The following is a 22,844-nucleotide window of genomic DNA, read 5'->3' on the forward strand; positions in this document are numbered from 1 at the left end:
CACAAGATTGGAAACATTTCGGTGGTAAGGTTCTCCAAGGATGGAAAATAGTAGGGAAAAAAGCCAAAGAAACAATTGAAACCATGGTTAAAATGGGACAAAATATTATTGGCAACACTTTTGGGGCCATACAATGGATAATTGACAACTGGTATGTTATTTTAATTGTAGGAGCTTTCATAGGGATTTTGATTTTGTTGGAACTAACGGGACTGGGAGGCCTTCTCAGAGGTTTATTAAAAGGCCTTTGTAGTACAACTGTTAACGGTATCATGCAGGTGGTTGGGACTGATAAAGAAGACAAACAAGTACTCATTGAGAAAAAGATGCACCGAACAACCTTGACCGAAAATAGCACTCCTCTGGTAAGGGGGGTCACTCAGGTTTAAGACTTTACATTTGATGTACATGGCTCATTTGACTCATTGCCACTAAGCAGGGGCGGACTGGCCATCGGGAGCACCGGGACATTTCCCGGTGGCCTGACGGTCGTTCTGGCCTGCCGGCTGCCGCTGTGCAGACCATCAGCCTGGCATGTGATAGGCTGGTGTGCAACTACGAATGCAGACGCAGCAAGCTGCTGCAAAATCCCAGCCATGTTCGCCAGTAAGAGAACAGGTCGGTCAAGATTACATTTACATTATATTTATAATAATTTGGCATTGGGGTGTGCGATATGACGATTTTTGATCGTGGACGATTAAAATGTCTCCATGATCTGCTTTTGAAGAAATATCGTAGAATCGTGGTGCATTCTATCAGTTGCTGTTCTGGCGCCTCTGTCCCAACATCCTGAACAACGCGACGTACACGCTGCGGAACGGGACACTGCAGTTTACAAAAGTTCATAATTTGCATGTGCTTTAATGCCTTGTCGGTTAAACATTTAATTCGCGTGCTGATGCGCTGTTCTAACGTGTGCATTTCTCAGCGCGTACATGTGAAGTTCACATGCACTAAAAGCCTGTCTACCAGCGCCTGGATACTGGACAAAGTTATCCTTTGAGTCTTATTGTGCTAATACTGTCAAATACACACAAGGTTTACATAAACAAAGTCGGTTATGTCTAAAGTGAACGCAAACTTGAGAAAATTTAGAGAAAATCTGCTTGTCAAATGCGTGTATAATAGACGCGTCGCGCGCAACTCTTAAAGAGACAGTAGTAATAGTAAACACGATGCCGCTTCTCCTTAAAGGGATAGTTCACCCCAAAATAAAAATTCTCTCATTATTTACGCACTCTAATGTTATTCCAAACCTGTATTAATTTCCTTTTAATATTTTCTAATATTTTTCTAATATTAATATTTTGAAGAATGTGGCTATCCAAACAGTAGCTGGTCCCCATTGACTTCCATAGGAGAAAAATATACTATGGAAGTCACTGGGGTACATCAACTGTTTGGTTACCCACATTCTTCCAAATAACTTTTATTTTCAACAAAAGAAAGAAACTTATTCGAGTTTAAAACAACTTGAGAGAGTAACTTATGACAAATAGCATTTTTAGGAGAACTATCCCTTTAATGTTAAAAAACAACAAAATGCAAAGAGAAAATCACTCACTGCTCCTGACTGATAATTTTTAATAGTAGCTTTAATAAGTATCAATGTATAATTTATACAGTGAAGTCTATGTTTTGTTTTATTTTCATATTTGTTATTTTTGTTATTTTAATTACTTTCTTCAATGCTACTGTTAAATACACCTACTGTAGCTGAAAACATAAAGCAAATGTTTATTTAATTTGTATATTAAGTTGTGTATGAGTAATGTGTATCTTTGATCTTAATATTTAATAACAAAGAAAATGACAAAAAAATATCTTCGCCCCTGTCTGCTATTCTTTTTTATTTTATATTTTGTTACCTAAGGCTTTGTTTTTAAAATATGGACATTAGTTTGGCTGTAATGCTCAGTCACAAAATAGTAAAACCAACATTAAAAAAAGAATCGTGATAAAATCGTGAATCGTGATTTTTCTGAAAAAAATTGTGATATTATATTTTTGCCATATCGCCCACCCCTTTTGAGCACTGAAAATACATAAAATGTAAATATTTCAACATGTGAATGTGTCTCTTATTATCTCTTTTAAAAAGCCAATTTTCTATTTGTCATTGGTTTGGTAGTATAAATGGTGTATTCCTAGTGAGTTTTTAAGGGTTATTTTTTTATTCATTTATATTGCATCTGGTAGTCTACCTGTTACATTAATAGGGTTAGCCTACAAGTTTATCAGTCCAGTAGATTACATGAATAGGGTGGTGGTGACTGCAGCAGCAGAGGTGGCCTGGCAGTGGAGTCAAATTCCCGGCCTGAATTATTGTCCCAGTCCGCCACTGCCACTAAGCGTGCACAATTGAGTGACTCGACCATGGCTTGCAGCAAGACTGCTTCTACCAGCACTGATGATGTGCCAAAGCCGAATGATAATCTTTGGGAAATTCTGGTAAAACATTGTTTTCCTTATTAAAGCGAATATATAATAAGAGATAATTAAGAGAAGAAAAAAAAAGTAAAATAAAAAGGAGGGTTATATACTTATGTATGTTTAAAGTTTTATTTTCTATTTTTTATTTTTTGAACTTTATGTATGTGGGTCATTAATTCTAATAATGTATACATAATTTATTATGTAAACTGAATATGATATGCAACTTTGAGTAATTTAAGAATGGATAAGAAGAAACATAATTTGGTTAAAAACTTTTTAATGCTTCTATAGGAACTCAGAAGAGCCCCAGGTGGAGAATTATTGACAAGACAATTGTATGAGATGTCGTCAATTACTGACTGACTGTAGAGTGAACTTTGTAATGGGGGATTTATGCCAGGAATGTTTCTTCAAGAATGCATTTATTATGTGGGTAAATTACTATGATGAGAAAAATTCTGGTTATGGCATGAATACATGTTTCATGCACAGCCAATGTGAGTGATTCCTTCGGAGTGAACGCGAGTCAATCTGACTGCAGTAGATGTGAAAGATATGAATAAAAATGATGTTATTTAAGCCAGCGCAAATACCTGTATTTACATCCTGTTTTCGGTCGAAGTCTATAGTAATCGATTGTCGAGTTCACGCGCATTGGTTTAGTACCTATGATCACGCGCGTGAACTCGACAATCGATTACTATGGACTTCGACCGAAAACAGGATGTAAATACAGGTATTTGCGCTGGCTGAATAAACATCATTTTTATTCATATCTTTCACATCTACTGCAGTCAGATTGACTCGCGTTCACTCTGAAGGAATCACTCACATTGGCTGTGCACTTGTAATGACACATCAAGGATGTTAAGAGGCTAAAAGCAGGTTTAAATATTGCCCCATTGAAGTCAACAGGGTGCAAATTTTAAAATGAGTATAACACAGTGTAGGCAACACCGATTTTTGTTGTTGTTCTCTGTATTGACAGCACTCCAAATGTACAAAAATATGAGCTCAATGTTAAAATTGACCGGAGTTCTCCTTTAAAGAGGTGTGTGAACTCGCAAGTACGATGTCAGGCACTGTAATTTGCTCTGGCCCCCTTCCTGTTCGCAGGAGTGATGAGATAGTTAGTAGATTGTGTTCACTGAATCGCTGGCTGTCTAAGTGGTGTCCGCATAATAATATAGAATTCATAGACAATTGGAAAAGTTTTTGGGCCAAACCTGACCTGTTGAAAAGAGATGGTATTCATCCCTCCTGGGATGGTGCTGCTCTTCTCTCTAGTAATATGGCTCATAGTCTTAGAGCTCAAACATGACAAATTGGGCACCAGATCAGGAAGCAGACAGACTGGCTAAACCGACCGTCTGCTAGCGGCCTCGCGTCATCCAGGTCAGATAAATCCCATCACATAGAGCCTCTTTCACCTAGCTATCATCATATAGAGACTGTGTCTGTTCCCCGAATTTGGAAATCCAAAAAACGTTTAAACCCATCTAAGGTTAAAAATTTAATTGATGTTCAACAAATAAAAAACAGCTATAATACAGATGAGCAAATGCTAAAGCTTGGGTTGCTGAATATTCGATCGCTTACTTCAAAAGCACTCATTGTTAATGATATGATTTCAGATAATAACCTAGATGTGCTGTGTTTGACAGAAACCTGGCTAAAACCAAACGATTACATTACTTTAAATGAGTCCACCCCGCAAGATTACTGTTATAAACATGAGCCTCGTCTGAAATGCAAAGGGGGAGGTGTTGCTGTAATTTATAGTAATATTTTCAAAACCACTAAGAAATCAAGTTTTAAATATAATTCTTTTGAAGTGTTAGTGCTTAATGTAAAAATATATAGTATGAATGATAAGTCACGTTTGAGATTTGTGCTGGCTACTGTATACAGGCCACCAGGGCACCATACAGACTTTATCAAAGAATTTGCGGACTTTCTATCAGAGTTCTATTGGCTGCAGATAAAGTACTAATTGTTGGTGATTTTAATATACACATCGATAATGAAAAAGATGCATTGGGTTTGGCATTTAAAGACATTGTAAACTCAATTGGAGTTAGACAACACGTGTCAGGACCTACTCATCGTCGTAATCATACTCTAGATCTAATATTATCACATGGAATAGATGTTGATGCCGTTGAAATTCTGCAGCAGAGCGATGACATCTCAGATCATTATCTAGTCTCTGGTAAATTACATTTCGCCAAGGCTGCAAAGCCGACTCCGTGTTACAAATATGTTAGAACTATCACTTCTGCCACTAAAGATTGCTTTATTAATAATCTTCCTGATCAGTTTCATCATCTTAGCATCCCGGATAGCTTAGAAGAACTTGATATTGCAACAGAAACTTTTAACTCTCTCTTTTCCAGCACTTTAGACACAGTTGCTCCTTTGCGCTTAAAGAAGATTAAAGAAAATAATCCAACGCTGTAGTACAACGAGCACACTCGGGCCCTTAAGAGAGCAGCCAGAAAAATGGAACGCAACTGGAAGAAAACAAAACTAGAGGTATTTCGCATTTCATGGAAAGAGAGCTCGATTGCATACAGAGAGGCTTTAAAAGCTGCTAGATCTGCTTATTTTTCAACCCTATTAGAAGAAAATAAACATAATCCTAGGTTTTTATTTGAAACAGTGGCTAAACTAACGAAAAAGAAAGCTTCAAACACAGAAGTTTCCAAGCAGCACAGCAGTAATGATTTCAGGGTTTTTCCTGGGTCAAAATTGGTCTTCGGTGGTGGCTGACCGACATGGTCATCCACACACAGCAAAGAGTACTCTAGTACCCACATGATCCGCAAGCCCAATATTGACAATAAATGTTACATTTAAAATAAATACAAAGAAACAGTTTGTGATTTTTTTCTTAAAGAAAAGAAAGTAATTAAATGAACAAATATGAAAATAAAACAAAACATAGACTTCACTGTATAAATTATACATTGATACTTATTAAAGCTAAAGTTATCAGTGAAGAGCAGTGAGTGATTTTCTCTTTGCATTTTGTTGTCTTATTAGGGATAGTTCTCCTAAAAATTCAAATTATCATAATTTACTCTCTCAAGTTGTTTTAAACTTGAATAAGTTCTTCTGCTGAAAATAAAAGTTATTTGGAAGATTGTGGGTAACCAAACAGTTGATGTACCCCAGTGACTTCCATAGTATATTCTCCTATGAAAGTCAATGGGGATCAGCTACTGTTTGGATAGCCACATTCTTCAAAATATTAATATTAGAAAAATATTAGAAAATATTAGAAGGAAATTAATAGAGGATTGGAACAACATTAGAGTGCATTAATGATGAGATAATTTTTATTTTGGGGTGAACTATCCCTTTAAGGACAAGCGGCAGCGTGTTTACTATAACTACTGTCTCTTTAAGAGTTGCGCGCGACGCGTCTAATATACACGCATTTGACAAGCAGATTTTCTCTCAATTTTCTCAAGTTTGCTTTCACTTTAGACATAACCGACTTTGTTTATATAAACCTTGTGTGTATTTAACAGTATAAGCACAATAAGACTCGAAAGATAACTTAGTCCAGTATCCAGGCGCTGGTAGACAGGCTTTTAGTGCATGTGAGCTTCACAGCACACGTCAGAACAGCGCATCAGCACGCGAATTAAATGTTTAACCGACAAGGCATTAAAGCACATGCAAATTATGAACTGCAGTGTCCCGTTCCGCTGCGTTAACATTTATGTGAACATACGTCGCGTTGTTTAGTATGTTGGGAGGCGCCAGAACAGATATAATGCACGATTCTACGATATTTCTTCAAAAGCAGATCGTGGAGACATTTTAATAGTCCACGATCAAAAATCGTCATATCGCACACCCCTAAAAAACAACTTCAAATTGGATAGGTTTTTTTTTTTTTTTTTGCGTTTATTTAAAGTTATGTCAGCTGCATGTGCGGAATGCTTGTCACAAGCTGTAAGAGAAGATAAGGCAACTTTTTTTGACTGCAATTCACACCAGCGCTAATTCAGCAAAAATATTCTCCGAATGCACCACGTGAAACATGGATTCGGTCTTCCGACCTTTATGATCAGTTGATTTTGATGCGAGGGAGAGAGCAAAGACAGAACTGAAGACGGAGAGTGCCCGCGCAGGGGTGGGGCGCTGTGATCGTTCTCTCCGTCACTCCGTCAGTAGCCTGCTTAAGGCTTTGGCGGGACAAAAAATTCGTTTTTTTCCTAAATCGAAAAAAATTTTCAATGTAGGAAAAACCCTGGATTTTATGAACTTCTTCACTTATAAGATTGATAATATCAGGGACAAAATTATAACTATGCAACGGTCTACTACAGTATCGCATCAGGCAGTGCATTGTAGTCTCCCTGAGGAAAAATTTGATTCATTCGTTGCTATAGGAGAGGAAGAATTTACTAAACTCGTTAAATCATCTAAATCGACAACATGTATGTTAGACCCTATACCAACTAAGCTACTGAAAGAGATGCTTCCAGAGGTCATAGATCATCTTCTTAATATCATTAATTCGTCTTTGTCTTTAGGATACGTACCAAAAAACTTTAAGCTGGCTATGATTAAACCGCTTGTTAAAAAAACGCAACTTGATCCTACAGAATTAGTCAATTACAGGCCGATCTCGAATCTACCTTTTCTGTCAAAGATACTAGAAAAGGCAGTATCCTCACAACTGTGTTCCTTTTTAGAAAGAAATGATATCTGCGAGGATTTTCAGTCAGGATTTAGACCGTACCATAGTACCGAGACTGCTCTCGTTAGAGTTACAAATGATTTGCTCTTATCATCCGATCGTGGTTGTATCTCTCTATTAGTGTTACTCGATCTTAGTGCTGCATTTGACACCATTGACCACAACATTCTTTTAAATAGACTAGAAAACTATGTTGGCATTAGTGGAATTGTACTAGCATGGTTTAAATCATACTTATCTGACCGTTATCAATTTGTAGCAGTAAATGAAGAGATGTCTCATCGATCACAAGTTCAGTATGGTGTACCACAAGGCTCAGTACTAGGACCGCTGCTGTTCACTCTGTACATGCTACCGTTAGGAGATATCATTAGGAAACATGGAATTAGCTTCCACTGTTATGCCGACGATACTCAGCTCTATATTTCTTCAAAACCTAACAAAACTTACCAATTCACTAAATTAACAGAATGCATAGCTGATATAAAAAATTGGATGACTCGTAATTTCCTACTTCTAAATTCTGAAAAAACAGAGATTCTAATTATTGGACAAAAAACTTCCTCACGTAATAACCTAGAATACTGTCTAACACTTGATGGCTGCTCTGTTAAGTCTTCATCGTCGGTTAGGAACCTGGATGTGCTCTTTGATACCAATCTTTCATTTGAAAGTCACGTGTCTAGTATCTGTAAAACCGCATTTTTCCATCTTAAAAATATATCTAAATTACGTCATATGCTCTCATTGACAAATGCGGAACAATTAGTTCATGCTTTCATGACATCAAGGCTAGATTATTGTAATGCTCTACTGGGTGGTTGCCCTGCACGCTTAATAAACAAACTACAGCTAGTTCAAAACGCAGCAGCTCGAGTTCTTACCAGAACCAGGAAGTATGACCATATTAGCCCAGTTCTGTCAAAACTGCACTGGCTCCCTATTAAACATCGTATCAATTTTAAAATATTGCTGATTACTTACAAAGCACTAAATGGTTTAGCTCCGCAGTACTTGAGCGAGCTCTTAACGCATTATAGTCCTTCACGTCTATTGCGATCTCAAAATTCCGGCCAGTTGATAATACCTAGAATATCAAAATCGACTGCTGGTGGTAGATCCTTTTCCTATTTAGCACCAAAACTTTGGAACAATCTTCCTAACATTGTCCGGGAAGCAGACACACTCTGTCAGTTCAAAGCTAGATTAAAGACACATCTCTTTGACATAGCATTCACATAATACATTATAGACTTCTATAATTCAATGTTAGGCTGCATAGATTAGGTCAGCTGGAACCGGGAACACTTCCCATAAATCCTGATGTACTTGTTACATCATGAGAAGAATGGCATCTACTCTAATTTTATTGTCTTTGTTTATCCCGAGGTTTTCCCGCAGCCTGTCGGATCCAGGCCGTATCCAGATGTGACGAAGGCCCTTGGCCTGGACCCGATGACAACGCAGTGCTGAAGTGCCAACTAGTCTCTCCCTATGGAGGATCCCTTTCCCACTCTACAGATAAAGCGTCGTCGGGAAAACTCAATTTGCGTATCTACCCCGAATTGATAAAATAAAATTCTGAATCAAAACTATAAGGAAACACCAGTAATTTGTTTAGGCTTGGTTTGTAGAGAATTACAAACCGGCACACATGTATTCAAACGCACATAACTATAGAACCAATTCTTAATGCGCATGTGAACTCCATCAGCGTTTCTCACAGGATCGCGTTTAAAGTTTGTGTAGAGAGAATGGTGTCTTGGCGGCCCCTAATTTAATAACATATGATCGTTGCGACGGAAGCGAATCAATCAAAACTAACTTTAGCTGTAAAATAACTTTATTAAAGAACCGCTATAAAGCCAAAACATTCTCTGTTACCTTAAATTATACGTTTATCTCTGTAAAGCTGCTTTGAAACAATCTACATTGTTAAAAGCGCTATATAAATGAAGATGACTTGACTTGACTTGACTATTAAAATCTCCAACAATTAATGCTTTATCGACATTGACTAATAGGTCTGAGAGAAAATCTGCAAACTCTTTTAGGAATTCAGCATAAGGCCCAGGCGGTCTATATACGGTAGCCAAGGCTAGAGATAATAGGGATGTTTTTCTAACATCTAAGAGCGTAACATTTAGTACAAGTACTTCAAACGAAATAAACTTATAACCCGTTTTCTGAGTAACATTGAGAATATCTCTATAGATATTCTCAATGTTGCGGCGTGGCAACACCGCCGCCACGACCAATCAGACGGGGCTCATGCTTATAGGAGTATCCTGATGGAGTAAACTCATTTAGACCGAAATAATCATTTGGTTTAAGCCAGGTTTCAGTAAGGCAAAGTACATCGAAGCTATTATCTGTGACTATTTCATTTACAACTAGATTAAAAAGTTCGTCGAGACAAACTTTAAGTTGGCTTGAGAAAGCTGGACCAGAAAGTTTGAAGAAGTTAAAAGTAGTTTGGAGTTTAAAGTAGTTTCAAGTTTAAATTAGTTTAAAGTTTAAATTAGTTAGAAGTTTAAAATAGTTTAAAGTTAAAATTAGTTTAAAGTTTAAATTAGTCTAAAGTTTAAATTAGTTTGAAGTTTAAATTAGTTTAAAGTTTAAATAAGTTTAATGTTTAAATTAGTTTAAAGTTTAAAGTATTTTAAAGTTAAAAAGTTGTTGGGGGTTTTCTAGTGGGTTGCTAAGGTGTTCTGGGTGGTTGCTAGGCAGTTGCTAGGGTGTTCTGGGTGGTTGCTAGGCGGTTGCTAGGGTGTTTTTGGTGGTTGCTAGGGTGTTCTGGGTGGTTGCTATGGTGTTGCTAGGTTGTTGCTAGGGTATTCTGTTTGGTTGCTAGGGTGTTCTGGGTGGTTGCTAGGTGGTTGCTAGGGTGTTCTGGGTGGTTGCTAGGGTGTTGCTAAGCGGTTGCTAGGGTATTTTGGGTGGTTGCTAGGGTGTTGCTAGGCGGTTGCTAAGGTATTTTGGGTGGTTGCTAGGCGGTTACTAGGGTGTTCTGGGTGGTTGCTAGGCGGTTGCTAGGGTGTTTTAGCGGTTGCTATGGTGTTGCTAGGCGGTTGCTAGGGTGTTCTGGGTGGTTGCTAGGGTGTTGCTAGGCGGTTGCTAGGGTATTCTGGGTGGTTGCTAGGCGGTTACTAGGGTGTTTTGGTGGTTGCTATGGTGTTGCTAGGCGGTTGCTAGGGTATTATGGGTGGTTGCTATGGTGTTGCTAGGGTATTCCAGGTGGTTGCTAGGATGTTGCTAGGTGGTTGCTAGGGTGTTTTGGTGGTTGCTATGGTGTTGCTAGGTGGTTGCTAGGGTGTTCTGGGTGGTTGCTATGATGTTGCTAGGTGGTTGCTAGGGTGTTTTGGTAGTTGCTATGGTGTTGCTAGGGTATTCTGGGTGGTTGCTAGGGTGTTGCTAGGGTGTTCTGGGTGGTTGCTATGGTGTTACTTGGTGGTTGGTAGTTGTCACAGATGGTTACTATGGAGTTTGTATAGTTCTTAGCATGATCTTGGTATGATTTAGCACTTAACTAATCGCTATTAGCATGTAGCTATTCACTGCTAGCATGTGTAGCATGTTGGAAGTGCTGTTTGCTAGCATGAGTCAAAAGAGCCAAACCTCATCTCTATACAATGTTCTGATACAGAGATATAGGTCTTGCAAAATGGTTGCTAGGGTACTCAAGTTTGGTTGCTATGGAGTTGCTTGGGAGCTGGGAGCTTTATACGTACGAAGTTTAAAGTGGTTTGAAGTTTAAATTAGTTTACGAGTTTTTGAGTTTATAAGTTTAAATGAGTTTAGAGTTTAAGTTTAAATGAGTTTAAAGAGTGTGTGTGTGTATGTGGGTTCACACACACACACACACACACTCAGAGTTTATGAGTTTAGAGTTTATAAGTGTATAAATGGATGAGTTTATAAGTGTACACGTTTTTGAATTTGGTTTGTAAGTTTAAATGAGTTTTGAGTTTATAAGTTTAAATGAGTTTACAGTTTATAAGTTTAAATGAGTTAAAGCTTAAGTTTGAAGTTTAAAGAAGTTTAAAGTTTATATTAGTTTGAAGTTTAATTTAGTTTGAAGTTTAAAGTAGTTTAAAGTTTAAAATAGTTTGAAGTAGATAGATAGATGAGTTGATTAGTTTAATTGAGTCTCAATGGCTTATATATTATATAGAATGGCAGTTTGAATTAGTCTTCAAGGTATTTTGATTTGAATTTTCGTCGGTTGGCCAGTTTGAATCTAGATTTGAATTTTTTAGAACTCCCCAATGTAAGTCAATGGGAGTTTTTCCGAGTTTTGATCGGCAATATTAGGAAAACCGTAAGTCCGATCAGTCTGAAAAGATATAGCAACTCAAGTCAGAATAGTCTGAAGGTCTGAGCCGAGTTTGGAGTATGTAGAGTTAAAGCTCTAGGAGGAGATAGGCGATAAATTTTTAGTAAGAATAATAATAATAACTAGATGCGAAAGTTCGTCGAGACAAACTTTAAGTTGGCTTGAGAAAGTTTGGACCAGAACGTTTGAAGAAGTTTGAAGTTTAAATTAGTTTGAAGTTTAAATTAGTTTAAAGTTTAAAGTAGTTTGAAGTTTAAAGTAGTATAAAGTTTACATTAGTTTAAAGTTTAAAGTAGTTTAAAGTAGTATGAAGTCTAAAGTAGTTTAAAGTTTATATTAGTTTAAAGTTTAAAGTAGTTTAAAGTTTAAAGTAGTTTAAAGTTTAAAGTAGTTTGAAGTTTAAAGTAGTATAAAGTTTACATTAGTTTAAAGTTTAAAGTAGTTTAAAGTAGTATGAAGTCTAAAGTAGTTTAAAGTTTATATTAGTTTGAAGTTTAAAGTAGTTTAAAGTTTAAAGTAGTTTAAAGTTTAAAGTAGTTTTAAGATTAAAGTAGTTTGAAGTTTAATTTAGTTTAAAGTTGTAAGTAGTTTAAAGTTGTTTGAAGATTAAAGTAGTTTGAAGTTTAATTTAGTTTAAAGTTTTAAGTAGTTTGAAGTTTAAAGTAGTTTAAAGTTTGATGGAGGGATAGATAGATAGCTAGATAGATAGCTAGATAGAGCCTCAATGGTTAAATTTTATCAGTGAGCATATTGTAAAATCTTCATCATAACTTTTATATCAACAACTCGTAATAATAGGAAAATTATATTGCAAGAACAGCTAATGTGGTGATGGACGCATGTTGTCACAGTAACCAGGTGAAGGAAATGAGGAAATTAAATTGCTACATTATGAGACACAATTGCCCTGCTTCTTAAACTTAAAAGGTTAAAAATTTCCACCTATATAGTCAACTTTGTATTTAATGAAAAAATGCATTTCTGATAAATGTGACAGTTGTAATGTAACAGAAAATGTTGAGCATGTTATTTTGTGGTGTAATAAATATAGTGCTGAGAGGATCAGTTTACATGAAAAGATATACGGATTAGAACGTGGATGGATAACGACATTCACATTTGAAGTGAAAAATGAAAATAAAGTAAAGTGTTGAGGCATTAAAGGTAAAGATGCTCACATGCAAGATTACTTTTCTTTTCAGCGTTGAGCATTACCACCAATCACACAAGTCTCTGTTGAGCTCATTATGCAATAACCAATCAGATAAGTTACCGATGAAGAAACAATCTGCGGGTTCGCGGGAGCTTTTTGCCTCGTTCATGTCACGTGCTTTTCACCTCAGTCACAATTTTTTTGTATTTTTCTCCCTTCTTCTGACATTCTGGCTGGATTCTGCCTTTTCGCTCGAGGAAAAGTGTAGATGCGATGTAAGTAAGATATTAATTTATAATCCTTTTGATTTTTCATGCTACTAAAATAACAATGTCTTGTTTTTCTAATGCGTAAAAAGCAATTAACTGATTCCTAAATGGTTCTTGTCATACAAGAAGATTATATCTTAAGAACAGCTAATGTGGGGATGGACGCGCGTTGTCACGGTAACCATGTGAAGGTAATGAGTAAATCAAATTGCTACATTTTGAGACACAATTACTCTGTTCCCTCTAAAATGGACAAAACTGCATATTCGACAAGGGTTAAAAAATATCTCCTACACAATCAATATTAATCTATTACGACTGTCGATAGATAGACAGAGAAGATTACGTTTTATACTTTTTTTCAGCGTTGAGCATCACAACCAATCACACAAATCTCTGTTGAGCTCATAATGCAATAACCAATCAGATTAGTTACTGGTGAAGGGAAAAAAATGCGCATTCGCGGGAGTTTTTGCTGTGTTCAACACTATGTGCTGCTCACCTCAGTCAGACAGACAGACAGACAGACAGATTGTGAATTCTGTCGTGGGAAAGTGCAGACACGATGCAAGTAAGATATTAATTTAAAATCCTTTTGTTTTTCATGCTACTAAAATAACAATGTCTTGATTTTCTAAAAAGCAATTAACTAATTCATAAACGGTTCTTGACTGTGCGACACACAAGAATGACCCCACACAGAAAGTTTTCTGTATTCGTGTAATGACATTAATCATTATATCACGAACAATGATCGACAATAATGATGTTTTTAACTTACAAGGTAAAAATTGTTTTGATAAAAGCTACAACCTTTCGGGGAATGCTTTCTGCTAGATGTGTGCATCATCTTTTGTGTCAAATCCTTAATTAATTAAATTAATTAAAACAAATATATTCTGACAGGATTTTGGTCTCAGAGAAGGGGTTCTGACAGAAAAATGTATTTTCTGGAGTAATTTCCCCACTTATTTCAAATTAAATTTATGATTTTTATGACGTTATGAAGAAATGACAATAAATTAAATGACAATAAATTAAATGACAGTAAAAAGACAATCTTTGCAATGCTGAGGAAAAACAGAAGCAGCTTCTGAAATAGCATTGTTTAATGCAGCTCACAGGAAATCAGTAATGACTTAATTAGTAATGGACATTATTAATCATTAACTTTTGAAATAATAAAAAAAATAAACTAAAATTTAAATGTTAAATTAAAACCGCCACTAGGTGGCAGCAATTCACTTAGTGAGTCATTGAGATTCAACCGTTGTTTTTAAAATTTCGTGTTTTTTCGGTAAGGGTATGTCTAATTTATGTAATTTTATTAAAAATGTATGTAATTTTACTCCTAAATTGAAAAACCCCATTCTAAAACAACATAGAAAAATCTTGATGGAACCAAAGGGGCGGGGTTTTAATGTCATACCTGCACCACGCTGTCACGAGTCACGGGAAACACCGGATCACGATGTGATTAAAGTGCACAAGTTTTAAACAATCAGGATAGGATTAACGTCAAGGTTTAGTTAATGGGAAACACAGGGACTACATCCTGTTAAATGCATGACAAATGTATGAGTTTGTTGATATATCTCAATTAATGGGTTTTGCATTATTTTTGTGTAATTTCACACTTGTGTAACTTGAAGATTGTAACTTTCTGTTTCTGTTCTCCCAAGTGTTGCATTCAAATGGGTGACTAAAGTTCACGAGTGGCTGGTCACACCTCAGATCCAAGATGAGAACCTTGCATCACAACACAACAGGTAAGTAAAACAGTGTACCTTTTCTGCAGGTAATTAGAGGGTATGCATTGCTGTCAAAAATATATGGATGATAGAGAAGACAACACTTTGAAACATGTAAAATTATATTTTATTATCTTTAATAAGGTGTTGTTGTTTGGAACAAACTATAGAAACTAAACAAGAACACACTAAACAAGAACAATTTAAAGTAGAAGTCTTAGAACAAAAAAAAGTGGGAAAAGGGATGAGGGTGCTGGCTAATCGGATGAGGTCTCGTTCACGGCACGGATCTGAAGCACCCGTCTGTTTATGTGCCTGAGGACAACTTTCATCGGCAGCTTGGCGAGGAGGTCGTCAGGATTCCCAGAGAACATGGTGACTGGAATTATGTACACCACTGACTCACTGCTGAGGATGTGGCAGTTGTCGTTGACCTCCGAGATGCCGATGATGTCGGCCTCTGTCTCCTGGACTTGCCCCTCAGGAATCTGTGGAAACAAACCATTATGGTAAGTTTCATTGTATTAGTACTGAAACACCTCACTGTAAGTATTTCTTTTTGTACAATTTTGCTTTTCTGTATATTAAATGTATATTAAATTCTTGTTTATTGACCTGTTGCATTAAAAAAACACACTTGCAACTCTAGTCTATTATCGGATTACAGTATAGCTGATAATCTGAACAGTTATGATTTTGTTCATGTGATATTTATTAATTGAAAGGTAGGTTTACAACTCCAAAATGCATGTTTTACTCTGTTTCAGTGTATACTATGGCAGCAGTAGTGTTGTCCATTATGTACCTTCACAGTCGTGTAGGGTGAGGAGTGGAATTTTCCTCGCCCGTTGTGGATGATGCAGGGGCGAAGGTGAGTAATCACCACCTCATCACCCACGTAGACGTCAGACAGTGCCTCATCCCTCCACAGCGACACTTCAAACAACTTTCCTCCACACTGCAGTTGAATGTCCAGAACGGGGACATTAGTGCGTGTCATCTTCACGCCACGCAACTGGAAAAATTCAATTCATGGGTGAGTATAATACAGTTCTGTTTCTTATTTTTGTTCCTGGATTTCCTCAACATTGCACATTTAGATTATTTTTATTCAATTTGTTAATTACATGATTTGTTTTACAAATAAGTGAAAAATCCAAAATATGGGGTGTGGAGATTTCCTGAAAGTGTGTTTAAATCACAGTGCCATAGTGACAGACAGATGAAGACGGACAGATGAAAAAGTGGACGGTCAGGGTGAAAAAGTGTATATGGTGTCAACAGTCTTACTCAACTGTTATGTCCTGTGAATTTTCTTATAACTTTGAATCACCCATTAGATACACAAACTATTTCAAAATAAATATAATACAATGTTGTAATGTAGTTAGTATATTTTTGAGACTATTCAGCTCAAATATACAAAATTAGCAATATAATTGAATTTGCCACAGGTATTGCAGAACACGGTCATTATCACTGTTCATTTTTATAAAATTTCTGTTTTAGGCAACTTGGAACTGGATGATGAGGATGTAATGCTGTCAGTTTAGTAAATTATATTAGGTTAAAAGCTTAAAGAATTAGTTTAACACTGCAAAATGTATTAGACGGATAGAAAATTTACTCACTTCCGTGATCTTCCCCTGGAGGCTGAGGTATCCACCCTTTGAGAAGATGTCCTCCTCTTCGCCACTCTTCACTGGAGAAGACGGACACAGGGCATGTTTGGCCTGATTCTCCGCCTCCTCTGTAATCTCCAGTGGAACAGTTTTAAATTTCAGGGTTCCAGGGCCAACAAACAAATGCATCTGTCCAAATGCATTGGACAGGGTGTATGTTTGTAAAATATAGCTAACCCCCTCCTCAAATTCCGGGGTAAACCCATCTTTTTTATTTAAATATGTTTTTAAGCCATCGCTTAAAGCACTTATAGACTGTGTTTTAAGCCTATTAATGGTAATCTTTTCTCCCTTTCGGAAGTTGAGGGCTCGCTGGTTCATGCTCGTTGCAACACACTTGCAACGCAGAAATGCTGCCGGAGATGTTGGAGTTGCCATGCTGACGAGAAGAAAAGGCAGAGAAAGGTACATGTGAATACTCTGGCAAATATTATTTACTTTTTGTTCATAAAATTAAAGTCAAAGCAATATTTTGAAGGAAATTGTGTTGAGTTTTGAAAGAATGGTTCACCCAAAAATAAAACGCTACTGTTTATTTATTTGAAGTGGAAAAAATTACTTTAAAGGTTCCATATTGTACATCTTTCTGAAGTTTTATTTTAGGTTTTTTATTTCCTGGATAATATATATTTGCTGTATAAGCACCAAAAACCATCTCAATATATATTTTACAGCTCCTTTCTCAGGAGCTCTGCCAAGAACAGGTCGAGTTTGCCCTGTCTACTTAATATTCATGAGCCTCTCTTCTGATTGGCCTGTTGTTCTCTGAGTGTATTGGTAGGGGTGGTGACTGAGTAGTTCTGACATCACATTTATACGGAAGTCACAATGGCTTGTGAAAAGGCACAGCTACTTTATGCAGACTGTGTGAATTTGTCTGTGGTTCGATTGTTTTGAAACTGATATGGTAGTTACATAGCCCCTAGAGCTCTGTTATCATGAAAAAAAGCCAGGAAATTTCAATTTTGACAATATGGGACCTTTAAAAAATAACTTGTTCAGTCAGAACCCCTTCTCTGAGGAGGTTGTGACTGAACTTTATAAAAATCATGAATTTAATGTGAAAAATTTATTTTCTGAAGTAATTTATCCACTTATTTCAGTCAGAACCCCTCCTCTGAGACCAAATCCTGTCAGAATATATTTTATTATGCTGTCATTTCATTGTAGCTTCATTAAAATCATGAATTTAATTAGAAAAAGTGGAAAAATTTCTTCAGAAAAAACATTTTTCAGTCAGAACCCCTTCTCTGAGACCAAATCCTGTCAGAATATATCTTATTATACTGTCATTTCATTGTAGCTTCATAAAAATCATGAATTTAATTAGAAAAAGTGGAAAAATTTCTTCTGAAAAAAACATTTTTCAATCAGAACCCCTTCTCTGAGACCAAATCCTGTCAGAATTTATCTTATTATACTGTCATTTCATTGTAGCTTCTTAAAAATCATGAATTTAATTAGAAAAAGTGGAAAAATTTCTTATGAAAAAAACATTTTTCAATCAGAACCCCTTCTCTGAGACCAAATCCTGTCAGAATATATCTTATTATACTGTCATTTCATTGTAGCTTCATAAAAATCATGAATTTAATTAGAAAAAGTGGAAAGATTTCTTCTCTGAGATCAAATCTTGTTTTGTCACTGTCATATAGGCCTTAATATTTACATTTTATTGTAAGAGTTCATTTAGTTTGTTGAAAAGTAAAAAGGGTCTCACCTGATGTGTAGTTGTAGTTGAGTGGTCAAGTAAGGAGGAGGACAGTGGTCTTGAACTTGGCACCAGTCCAATCAGCGAATCAAAAGACATCACAAAGGCACATGATGACAAGACAGATAACATTTGACCAATGGTTTTCTTTTTTCTCTTTTTTTTCTCCCTCCCCCTTCTTTCTCCCTCTCTCTCTTTCTCTCTCTCTCTATCTCCCCCTCCCCCAGGAGAGAGAGGGACAGACAGCAGCCAGAGTGTGTGTAGAAGAGACACCAGGTTAATGTGTGTGTCTTACCTCAGTGTGTCCACCACAGTGACCCTCAGTAATGTGTGTGTGTGTGTGTGTTAAAACACTGGTATCAAATGTTCACACATGTTCGTATTTGTTACACTGTTCATTTAAATTAAACTTATGTTAAAATGTTTTATTATATTGATGTCTTTATTATTATTTGTCCAAAACACAGAAACGAGTTGCATTTTAGCACTTCTGGTTCCATTGTCCCATGGGTTTTGTTAAATGACTGAAATAAGGTTATATCCACAGCTTTTTTAATGTGTGTGCATCTTGGATGGGTTAAACGCAGAACTTTCACTTAATTGTATAACAGGAAAAATTGTATTTGCCAGAAAGCCTGAAAGAATGGCCAGCTACATCTCCAGTCTGCCCTGCTTGATCACTGATCTGAGGATCACGTTGGCAAATCAACAGCAAAAGTAATTTATTTGATAACAAACTGTAGGCTTTACATTACAATATAAATCAATTCACCTTATTGTATAATTTATTTTATTAAACAAAATATAATTTGGTCCCTCCTAATATAAAATAAGTTAAATATTGTGGGTTTAAAAAGGGAATTGTGCACAAGTAATTAGCTGCCATATTTTTTTAATATATATACAATTTATTTTTATTTTTTTGCTGGTGTTTTAATAAATTAATTGTGATTAATAACTCCATTATGATGTTAATTATTTGATTACAAGGGTTGTGTTATTTAAACGAATGTAACGGCTGGCCAATGAAATTGTTGAATGTTGGATAACAAATGAGATCGCTGAATGTTGCATAACTAATGAGTTGTACGTCATTCTGGATTCTTCCGCTCCTGCTGCTTGCTTCGGTTCGGGTGAGTGAGAAAGTTTGTCTGAGGTAATTAAAATGTGTGTGGGTTAACGATTTGAATGCAGTTAAACGTATTTAAGTGTTTATAACTGCTGAAACACGAATAATAGTTAATTTTCCAAAAAGCATTACGATAATAATGTGTAACGTTATCGTGAGGATGATGTGTAACGTTAACGGTTTCTGTCTTCTGTCTAATTTGTTCGTTTTGTTAAAAACCTTAATTTATATCCCCAGTATTTGTATTTTTTATGTGAAATTGGGCTTTTTTGCTCCTGTTTATATGAAATACGGACCGCCGTCAGATAAGCTTTTGGTAAAAAAAAAAAAAAAAAAACTATTTCATTTATACTCGACGGCGCCGCCATTTTAGGGGATTAGACATTCTCTGATAACGCTTACCGTTGCCATGGTTATTTCGACAGTAAGACCAGAGAAAATATGGAACGCTGCGTGAAAAACATCGTAACTCCTCATTCTCTATAATGCTGACGTTACTCTTTTATAATAGAAACACGTCCATACTTCCGTTCCTGTGTATTATCTGACTTGTTTCTCTATTTTGCTTAAGTGTAAATAGGTCGTTGTTGCTGCTATGTAAGTATTTGATTGACAGCTTGAGATACATTTTCAGTCATACATTTTATAACAGCAAAATTATTTGCAGATTACAGAGATGAAGAACATATATAAAGTGAAAAGTTTTTCTTACATTCACCTTACTTTGTGACCATCTAACTTTTGTGGTAAATACATATATTTGTACATCAATTTCAGATTAGCATATTAATATGATTCAGATTAGTCAAATCATATTATTTTAAGACTTTACAGTTCTTCTGTACATGTCCATGCATGCAGGCCTGTGCAATATTTGATTCATATAATAGTGAATCATATGTGATTTCTTATTTTTCTCCTCCTTTCTTTTATGTGAACCTGTGTCTGTAAAAATCTTGCCAGTTCATTGCATCCATTGCGGTAAGTAATCTTTTAAACTGTCTGTCACATTCAGTATTTGCATTTACAATAAATATGGAATAGCAATCTACAGGGTGGGCCATTTATATGGATACACCGTAATAACATGGGAATGGTTGGTGATATTAAAGTCCTGTTTGTGGCACATTAGTATATATTAGTACATACCACCCATCTTGAGGAGTTTGCCCCCTCACATATACTAATGTGCCACAAACAGGACTTTAATATCACCAACCATTCCCATGTTATTACGGTGTATCCATATAAATGGCCCACCCTGTATATCGGCATATTTCAGAACATATTTCAATATAATTTTTTGGAATCAAGATTATTTATTCTTTACCTATTAGGTTTCGTATCTCCTCCACTGCCGTGTACCCACTGCTAACTGCCTTTAGCATCTTCATTCCAAGGTAATTTACTTATTCACATTAACCTCAGGGCTCGAATTTCGGCGCGGGATTGTGGGTATTGCGCATAATTTTAATCATTCCCGCAGGTCTCCCACTTATAATGCGGGAAATTCCTGCAAACACTGATTCACTTTAGCATGTAGTTTGTATTAGTAAATTGGTTGTCCAATGCAATTAACACACACAACATGTTAAAGGACAATTACAGCGCAAAATTAACCTAGGGGTTAATAACACTTGGGTACGAGTCGACTGTTCTCTGGGATGCGTTTTCATGATAATCGAATGTAAAGAGTTTTATCTCTAAAAACTGATTCGCTTATAACGCTAGTATATGGGGCATGGAATAAGTAAAAAGAAAACGCTAGTTAATACCACTAACAAGGCAAAAAATATATTATACATATATATATATTTTACAGCATGTGGTATTCTCTTTTGTTAAGCACTTAATATTTGCATAACATTTGTGAGTGGATCATTTATTTATTTTACTTATTAGATTTTGTCGTGTTCCACTGTCGTCTCCCTGCTGTTAAGGGTGGCCAACAGCACCTTCATTTCAAGGTAATTTATATTCATATTCACCATATTAACAGTCAACAAATGTACACAATACTAGACATTTATTTTTCTTTTTTTAGGTGACATTGCTGCTTTGAGTGTCTAGGTAAATATCCCTTTAAACTTACTATATAATGTTCATCAGAGTCATTAGTCATTTGTTTCCCTGCTGTTAAGGGTGGCCAACAGCACCCTCATTTCAAGGTAATTTATATTCATAGTCATCATATTAACAGTCAACAAATGTGTACACAATACTATACATTTATTTTTCTTTTTTTAGGTGACATTGCTGCTTTGAGTGTCTAGGTAAATATCCCTTTAAACTTACTATATAATGTTCATCAGAGTCATTAGTCATTTGTTTCCCTGCTGTTAAGGGTGGCCAACAGCACCTTCATTGCAAGGTAATTTATATTCATATTCACCATATTAACAGTCAACGAATGTGTACAAAATACTAGACTTTTCTTTTTTTAGGTGACATTGCTGCTTTGAGTGACTATGTAAGTATCCCTTTAAACTTTCTGATTAATGGTAATCAGAGTCATTAGTCATTTCTTTATAATATTCTGTCTGCATGTATTTTGTCTTTATTAACAAGGTTTCGTTAGTAAACACATTACACTGGCACTACAGCATAATGTAGTATTGTGGGATAGCAGACACATCACAGCTTGAAGGAATAGCTAGAATTGTTTATCCTCACTAGTAGATTGGCTTTCTCATTTTGTTAATGTGAGACAAACTGTCACATTTATCAGTTTGTAAGGGCTATTCCACAGCTAGAAACAATGATTTAACCATTTATGAAAAAATGTGTGAAAACTCTTTCCATCCTCAATTGTGTAAGTAACCCCCTTACATATAATTTTATTTGTAACTATATTTCTAGTGCATTTTTGTATTGTCTGTTGTTATTTATGTAAATGATACTTGCCATTTTGCATTTAACAATGTAACTGACTTTATTTATTTCTGTGTTTGTCTGTCCTGACCTGTCCTATACTTTCCTCTCCATAACTGTATATTATTCACTCAAACCTTTATCTTGCTTACTAATTTAAAAAAATGCCTCTTCCATTCTTTCTCTTCCAAAACTCATAAATGGCCTGCCACCTCTTGCCACCTGCTTACTTGCTTGCACTATAAACTGCAAAATGCAAACTCACATCTGCTTCTAACCATTATGCACCTACGCTTAGCTTGCCAACGCATCTTTAAAAAAAAGGCCAGTACCCATGAATTGATCTATGATCATGTAGAAGTCTTGTTGCATCTTGATACATCTAAGTACATACTCAATACCACAAATATTTGCACCCATACTCACGTCCTGTAAGATCACCGTCTCAGGTAACAAAACTGTGCTGCATCTTCAGAAATAGTAAGAGAGAGTTTTTAAAAGTTTTTAACTCTTTTAAAGTACAATTTTTTTTTGATTAACCTAACTTCAAATCAATTAATTAACTGTTGTATTACTGTTACTAATATATATATATATACTCTTGTTATATATTAAATATTTAACTTTTCTATATATCTGATTGCATAAAAGGTGCTACGGTATCTTTATCTACGTTAAACACATTATCTTTTGTGTTTGTTTTCTCAAACATATTTGCTTGATTGCCAGTGCTGAAACATCACCATGCCAAGAAAAGGAAAGAGGAGTCAATCTCAGAAACAGCGC

The 22,844-nt window shown here is 35.9% G+C and overlaps 1 protein-coding gene and 2 long non-coding RNA genes across 9 annotated transcripts; 2 read left to right on the forward strand and 1 right to left on the reverse strand.

The window, feature by feature from the left end:
* Positions 1-12,344: 12,344 nt before the first annotated feature.
* On the forward strand, positions 12,345-19,917 carry LOC311080636. 7 transcript variants are annotated; one of them, XR_014605659.1, is made up of 8 exons: positions 12,345-12,920; positions 13,041-13,105; positions 14,597-14,683; positions 14,962-15,174; positions 15,433-15,701; positions 16,318-16,543; positions 16,649-16,752; positions 18,286-19,917. It is a non-coding gene; the product is annotated as an uncharacterized lncRNA (long non-coding RNA). The 7 variants fall into 7 exon arrangements; XR_014605660.1 differs by having other exon boundaries at positions 12,346-12,920; positions 13,044-13,105; XR_014605661.1 differs by having other exon boundaries at positions 12,346-12,920; positions 13,044-13,105; positions 14,986-15,174.
* On the reverse strand, positions 14,923-15,665 carry LOC311080635 (uncharacterized protein; the record flags this gene model as incomplete). Its single annotated transcript, XM_084110691.1, has 2 exons — positions 14,923-15,153; positions 15,471-15,665. The coding sequence occupies 2 exons, from the start codon at positions 15,663-15,665 to the stop codon at positions 14,923-14,925; spliced, it is 426 nt and encodes a 141-aa protein (XP_083966817.1).
* A 10-nt stretch (positions 19,918-19,927) lies between the features above and the next one.
* Positions 19,928-21,355, forward strand: LOC311081363. The gene is made up of 4 exons (XR_014605879.1): positions 19,928-20,168; positions 20,525-20,587; positions 21,090-21,154; positions 21,232-21,355. It is a non-coding gene; the product is annotated as an uncharacterized lncRNA (long non-coding RNA).
* The last annotated feature ends 1,489 nt before the right edge of the window (positions 21,356-22,844 follow it).

The sequence above is a fragment of the Abramis brama genome (genome assembly GCF_963993115.1).
Source record: "Abramis brama genome assembly, chromosome: 4".
NCBI classification, from domain to species: domain Eukaryota; kingdom Metazoa; phylum Chordata; class Actinopteri; order Cypriniformes; family Leuciscidae; genus Abramis; species Abramis brama.